We start from the raw sequence: 7690 nt of genomic DNA on the forward strand, positions 1-7690 counted from the left end.
ATCACTGTTTCTGTTTAAAAAACGTTGTGCAACGTTTTGTCGGGGCTGAACGCAGCCCTGTTCTTTCCTAGGGGTTCAGACACTTGATTTGCCACCGTAAGTGTACAGTATGTATTCATTTTAAGAAAACTTGATTCATTCATGTTGAACCAGTGTTCATGAATTACAGAGATCCAATAAGTTTTTTTTAATCATTTTAAGAAAACTTAATTCAATCATGTGCAACAGGTGTTTTATCAGTGAATGAATTGTCAAGTTGTGTAACCTACAAGTAAAAAGTACTAAAACTTGTTATTATATATATATATATATATATATATATATATATATATATATATATATATATATATATATATATATATATATATATATATATATATATATATATATATATATATATTAGGGCCGGGACTCAATTAAAAAAAATAATCTAATTAATTAGAGGCTTTGTAATTAATTAATCGAAATTAATCGCATTTTAATTGCATATTAAAATTTGACCTGAGAACAGTGAGAAGTTATTTTTTTCACATGGAGTTTTTGTATACCATTGAATAATGACTGAATACATAAGCTTAAGCAACAAAATATTGTTTATTTTTGTTCAACCAAGTCCAACAGACTAGTGCAATTTTGCCATTAAGTGTAGCAATAACACATTTAGAAAGAAATGTAGTACATTTCAAAACTTCAGGCAGCCTATAGGTAGGTAGACCTTTTGTAAACTATGTTTTTTAAGTAAAACACAAAACTTTCAAGTAAATTCAGTCAGAACATTAGAAACCCTGACTATTAGAAAACATCTCTCTGTTGCTTCAGAGGCCATAACAGACTTTGTTGATTTACCAACAGCTGGTTAAAAAAGAAAGTTAATTTCAGTCCAACTCTCAATAACCTTGGCCAAAACAATAAAGAGTTCAACATAAAGTGCCAGCTGCACCAACAACATAATGCATAGTTCAACAAAAAGTGTACCATTTAAAATAAAATAAAAAAGTGCCAGTGATTGACCTCAGTCCCTATTCTTCCAATATCCTGATGAAAAATAAATCTTTCCTTTGCTTAGGCCACTGTTTAATCAACATTTCAGTAACAACAACCCCATTGGCCTCAGGATACATCTATGACTACTACTTCTCCTTCTCTTTTAGCCAGTTGCTGAGACACACTAGCCTGTTCACATTTTCAGAGCTCAAGGCTGCCCTTTTCTTTTGAACAATGTTGCCTGCCTGTGAGAAAAGTCTCTCGCAAGGGACAGAAGTGGCAGGGCTGCCCAGATACTTGCGGGCCAGGGCAGAAAGCTGTGGATGGGCTCCCTCATGAGTGGACCACCACTGCAGTGGGCAGTCTGTCTCACTGATGGTGGGCTCTGCCCTGTAGCGGGCCAGAGCCACTTTGTGCGCCTCTTCATCCTCTGATTCAGAGTCTGAATTAAACAGTAGGAGGCTCCTCTTCCTTGCTGGCTCCTCTGTGGGTTCTGGAGTGGCTCTGTTTGGTTCTATTCGCAGCAGTGCCTCAATGTTGGTCCACACCCCTTCTCGCTCTCCTCTTGGTAGACACTTTAGGTCCTTAGAATCAGAATCAGGTTTATTGTTACATCACAGATGTACAGAGTAAAACATGGGTGAAATTAATTTTCATACATGGTTCCCATAGAAAGGGGGGGGAGGGGGGAGCAGGGGAAAGGGGGTCAAAAAGAAAGAGAAAAAATAAAGAAGACCATTACACATGATACCTTAAAGCGGGGGTCGAGTGCTGTAGCCACCCTGAGCCATCCAAGATTGAGGGTATCTTGGCGTTGAGACAGGTCCTTTTTAAAGTCACCCTTGAACCTCACCACATAGGCTGGGTCATCATCTGAGACCTCCATGATGTGGGTCAGGTGGCGGAGAGCAGGTAACACAACAGAGCACGAGACATAAGTCTCCCCCCCAAGGAGCTCAGTCACATATCTGCAGAGGATAGTTTAGGAAAGTGATTAATTATTGTGCCAATTAATAGTAGATTAAAAACAGTAGCAACTTTATACTATACTGCCCTACAAAGGCAAAAGGCAGTAACTTCGTTTTTGGTCAAAAATTCCTTATTGATATTTTTGAGACATTTAAGACTTCCTTTATTATTTGCATTAGTATCTTGAGTCAATTTGATGTTTTTTCGAGAAAATAAAAATAAAGAAGGAATTAACTGACAACTGAAACTCAGTAAGTCTAAACTTTAAAGTCATTTTTCTCAGTTTCACACTCTAGCGAGTTAAGGTCTTTTGCCTTTGTAGGGCAGTATAGTCATAGTGATATTGATTTTTTTTGTCATAGTGATATTGATATTCAGTACAATAAATTTAAAAACAGTAGTTGGGTGTTTACCTGCATGGTTTAAGGAGGGTCTCGAGCCTCTGCAGTCTGTCCCACTCTGCTGTTGTTAACATGGTGAGCTTGTGCTTTTGTTTGGCTAGAGTAAGCTTCACAGCCTCTTGATTCCGCAGCAGACGAGAGATCATAAACAGTGTTGAATTCCACCTTGTGGAAACATCCTGTATCAGTGGCTCTTTGTCTTGTTCTAGTTGTGTTTGCTCCTTGTGCAGTTCCTCTGTGTTTGAGGGGCTGTGTTTAAAATGCCCCACTATTTTATGACATTTTGCCAATGTGGCTGTGAACCCGCTGTCAGCAAGGCAAACTGTGATGGTCCTCTGCAACACGTGAGCAACACACGGCATGTGTTGGAATGTGAGCTGTCTCATTGCAGCCATCATGGTTCGGGCACTGTCTGTTCCGATTGTGGTGACTTTTTGTGTGATTTCCCATGCCTCTGCCACAGACTCAAAATCTTCTGCCACGTTTTCAGCAAAGTGCCTAGCGGTGGTCTTCTGGATAGTTAAGGCAAATGAGTGAAGACGCCACTTGACGTCAATAAAGTGTGCCGTCACACCGAGGTAATTTGAATTGCTTACCGAGGTCCAATGATCCCCAGTCAGGGCAACACACTCGGCTTTCTCCAATAAATTCTCTTTATCTGCCTTTTCAGTGTCATAAAGCTGCTGGACTCTTTTTGTCACTGTCTTTCTGCATGGCAGCTCGTATGTTGTGTCAGACGACGCAATCTGTAGTACATTTTGCAGGCCTTTATCTTCAACCACTCCAAGTGGTCTACAGTCGAGTGCAATCCAGTGAGCCAGGCCGTTGGTTATTTTTTCAGACGTGGACTTAGTTACCCTGGTCCTTAAACCAGTCATCTGGTGGAGTGTGGGTTGGGTGTGGGTCCTCGAAGTACTCGGAATCGGGCTTACGTCCACGCTAGCTGCTATATGTTTGGCACTTAGGTGATACTTGAGGCTGGATGTGCTGCGGTGATACGCAAATATCTTGTGGCATATCTTGCATATAACAATGCTCTTATCGACACTTCCATCCGTTCGTTTTTTATAACTAAATTTCCCATCCACGAGGCCAACCAAAGCGGTCTCATCAGCTCCTTCGTTCATGTTCACTGTGGTTTGTTGTTGTTGTCTGAGCTCATGAACGCTAGTTGGTGCTCCAGTATAATCGGTCTGCCGAAATTCGTCCAGTGAGAAACGTTCCGCGGTGCAAAAATAAGTGCGATTAAAATGCGTTAAAATGTCTAACGCGTTATTTTTTGTGTAATTAATTAATCTTAATTAACGCGTTAAAGTCCCGGCCCTAATATATATATAAGAGAACATATTAATACACACATGCACACACACAAACATTTTATAATATTTAACTTTCATTATCAAAAAGATCTAAGTTTTTATATGTCATAGTTTGACATGAACAACAGGGGGTAGTGTTTTACAGTTTTATTTTGACCCATTATGACATCATATGACAAGATGAAAACATTTTTTATTGTATCTCATTCTTTTGGTATTGCTATAATACATAACTTTTAGTTCATATGCTCTGAATTCAAATTCTGCCTGCAATGCCGGAGGCTGCAGTTTCAAGACCGCAGTTTTAGGACCGCAGTTCTAAAATCCTAGTTTTTGTGACAGCGCCACCTATTGAATCGGAGAACCACAGTCCCAGGATCGCATTTCCAGGGCCCTAGTTTTGGTGGACAGGAAAAAAGTGCCACCAATGCAGTATTTTCATCCAATTTTAACTACTTTTAGAGTTTAAGATGTTTTTAAAGGTTTATTAAACCCAAATAATGCTTTCTTCATTGAAATTAAATCTGGTTTCTAGGAATGTTGAGTAATTTTTGGGTTTAAGTTACATGATTTAATAACTCAAGTAGAATAAATAAGGTATCATTGTAGGCCTATAGCCTTTTCAGTAAATCACATATTCAAGTAGAGAGGGAATACACAAGGATGACTCTGGGGGTAGATTTAAAATTTGTGTATATTTTATTTTATATATATTGCAACAGTTGAATTTGAAAACACACAAAAACAAATTTGTTCATGACGTGAACAACATGGAAAGAACTGCATGGACAACGTCTTCATTGACTCCTAAGAGAGAGAAAAATAAAGAAATGGATGAAACCAGGAACATTTAGTTGGCTATGTTAAACTCTCTTTTTTATTTCAAATTTTAAAGATCATAGTCACGACAGAAAACACACATATACGACACAAAATTATATCAACCTTCATACCAAGTAATGTTCATATTACTGTGTCAATAAAGCCCATCTGAACAAAGAAAAAAATTACAGAGAGAGATAAATATAAAATATTTAAAGCACACATGTGATATATGCAGCAGCACTACCTACCAACTGGATGCTCTCCCCTCTTTTCTCAATTGTTTGTCTAAGACTCGATTCCTCCACTTCACTAAAATAGTACATCAAAACATAATCACAGGTTAACAAAAACGCTGTTAAAAAAAGGATACACTGGACATTGTGTAAAAAAAATGTCTACTCTTACCTGTGATGATAATGTGGACCAGAGAGGAAGGCCTTTTCAGCATCCTGCAGTGATACAGTACATTCTGAAGCCCATCCAGGGCATATATGATGGCTTATCAAAAGAAAGTTGTTAATTGGGATTGCTGGGATGGCAGAGGTAGTTGGAGCTGGAATGGTAGTGGTTGTGGCAGGGTGCTTAGTTACCCTTGCAAAAAGACAGATGCTTCATGAAGTTCAGTCTACGTATCAGCATGAAATTGCAGTGGATGCAGTGGTAATGCCTCTTTAGTCGGCAAGCTAATCCACATCTGTGAATGGTATACATTAAAATAAAAATTGATTCACATTTGATACTCAAACTCTGATTGTCATCCATCTTTGCTGGTCTTCTAATTCGCTAGGTGGCGTTGTCACAAAAAAACTAGGGTCCTAGAACTGCTGTCCTAGAACTGCTGTCCTAGAACTGCAGCATTCGGTTGTGCAGGCAGATGCTACTTCTGAATTAAGGAAATCTGTTGCTTCTATATATTAGTCCATCTGATATCAGCTGTACCACAGCCAATTTCAAAAGCATTCCTCTGAAACAATAGAATCTGTAATTTTGACATAAAATTACAGTAATTTTTAAAAATGTACAATCATTGGTGAAAAGTAAACTGCCTTAGGGGCCAGTCACACCAAAAGCGTTTATGGCAGTTGCAGGCGCCTTTTTTGAATGATATTCTATGGGCAGGGCGCGTTTGCGCGCTGTTTATGCGCGCCGAGCGCCTTGCGGTTTTTTGCCGCCTGCCGTTTTTGAAGGAGCGCTGAGAGCGGAGAAGCGCCCGACGTCATTCGTGTCTTTCCCTTGTCCAATCGAATGAGGGGAGAGGCGGGCCTTACGTTGTGGTGAGGGAAGTTTACAGTTGCTTTGAAGAACCGGACACCACTCGCTCACTCTCTCCTGTGTGTTTGTGCACCTCTCACCCTCAAACAAGGTCAGAGCAAGCGTCCTCTTTTTAAAGTTTCTGCTAATATGACAGTTAACAGCAAAGAGCGCTCACGCTTCAATATTTGATTGACAAGACATCTGACTCGGTGGTTGCTTAGCAATATGAAAAGTCGCGTCGCACTGCTCTTTTTTTTAAAAAGGCAGTGCGTCGCGCCTTGCGTTTGCAAGCGTTTAAAGCGCTTTTGGTGTGACTGGCCCCTTAGTCATTTTTAGTTGTAGGTTTCACTCCCAGTGGTCTGGTCTCAGTCTGAGACAGAATTATAACCAAACTCATATTTAATCTAAATTGAAAAAACAACAACAGCACATAAAACACCAAAAGTTCATTGACGCATTTTTTTTTCTGGACACAGGTTTATATCCTCCTGAGACTAGTATGGCCTCATGATGTTTATCATCTTACATGTGCATTAATGTTTTCATAATTTTTCACTAAGCTTTAATGTGGATTAGCAGTCAAACACCTGCTACCGTATAAATCTGATGTCACATCCTGTGTCTCTCATTTCAAATAACTTCAGACCCACACTAGAGGCTTATTTAACATGATGAAGCTTATAGTTGCAGTTATTGCCATATTGTCCTGGCAAAAAGGTAATTTATAGGCTACTTGGAGCACACATTTGTGCATAAGAGCCATGCAAATTTGAACAATTTCTCCTTTTTTCCTCCAGGACTTGTTTGTAGCAGTAAAGTTAACCAAGTACCATATGATCTGCTAAGTAATGGTACATTACATGTCAAATGCAATCACAACAATGCAGAATTTGTCGCTATTCTGTGGTATCAACAGCTGATTGGTGCTCCGGACCTTAAATTAATTGGATACGTATATTATAAAGGAATAACTGTTGAGGAAGAGTATAAAAAGGTCTTTGACGTGACGGGAAATGGAGAGGAAGAATCATCTCTTATTTCTCTCAAATTAATGCAAGCTCAGGAAAATGGCTTGTACTTCTGTGCTGCAAGAACACAGTACTAAAAATGTACCTTCTTCCCCACAAAAACCTTCTGAGATGTCACCTCACTGTAACACACATCATCTTTACTCATCTTCAGAAGACCAGTATCCACAGTACTAGCTAAAGTGTTCTAGTAGGTTAGATTTTTTTTTGTATGTATAGAATTGTTTTGTTTCCTGTCAGTGAGGGGCAGTATCTACACACATCCCTTGTTGTTTAACATTCTGGCATGTGAATTTGAGGATTCCACATCAAACTTGTATGTAGTGAAGAGTTTACTGTAGGTCCAAAATGCTCCTGATACTCTTTGTATTAATAAGTTTGGGCTCATTAGTCTTAGGTAATACTAAAAGTTTGTGAACTTCTTAATATATTTATTACATAATTTCAAATATTATTTTAAGTTTTGTTGTATTTTGCAGGTGAAAAGGAAAATATGGCTGTTCAGCAGACACCTCGGGATCTAATAAAGACATATGGGCAATCTTCTGAAATTACATGCTACCACAACATCCCAAACTATGACCGTCTGTTGTGGTACAAGCAATCACAACACAAAGAATTAACATTCATGGGAAATCTGATTGGTGAAAATGGATTCCCGGAACAATCATTTCAGAACAACATTAAAATACATGGAAATGCGAATAAGTATCGAGGTTATTTAACTATACTTAACATCAGTTTGGAACATAGTGCAGTTTATTTCTGTGCAGCCTATTACACAGTAACACCGATCTTTTTTCTCCCATACAAAAACTAATAGGTACACCTGTGATAAACCACTGTTACTGTAGATACTTTATATCTCGCTTCTACAACCAAGGGAGTCTGCGTCTAATGCAGCTTTCAA

At 38.8% G+C, this 7690-nt stretch overlaps 1 protein-coding gene across 1 annotated transcript; it reads right to left on the reverse strand.

Annotated features, from left to right (window-relative positions):
• Window positions 1–644: 644 nt before the first annotated feature.
• LOC129426598 (E3 SUMO-protein ligase ZBED1-like) lies at window positions 645–3682 on the reverse strand. The gene is made up of 3 exons (XM_073864887.1): window positions 2367–3682; window positions 1736–1952; window positions 645–1568 (listed from the first exon to the last, which is right to left on the reverse strand). The coding sequence occupies exons 1-3, from the start codon at window positions 3479–3481 to the stop codon at window positions 1131–1133; spliced, it is 1770 nt and encodes a 589-aa protein (XP_073720988.1). The 5' UTR covers window positions 3482–3682; the 3' UTR covers window positions 645–1130.
• Between the last annotated feature and the right edge of the window lie 4008 nt (window positions 3683–7690).

This window comes from Misgurnus anguillicaudatus, unplaced genomic scaffold, assembly GCF_027580225.2.
Source record: "Misgurnus anguillicaudatus unplaced genomic scaffold, ASM2758022v2 HiC_scaffold_28, whole genome shotgun sequence".
NCBI classification, from domain to species: domain Eukaryota; kingdom Metazoa; phylum Chordata; class Actinopteri; order Cypriniformes; family Cobitidae; genus Misgurnus; species Misgurnus anguillicaudatus.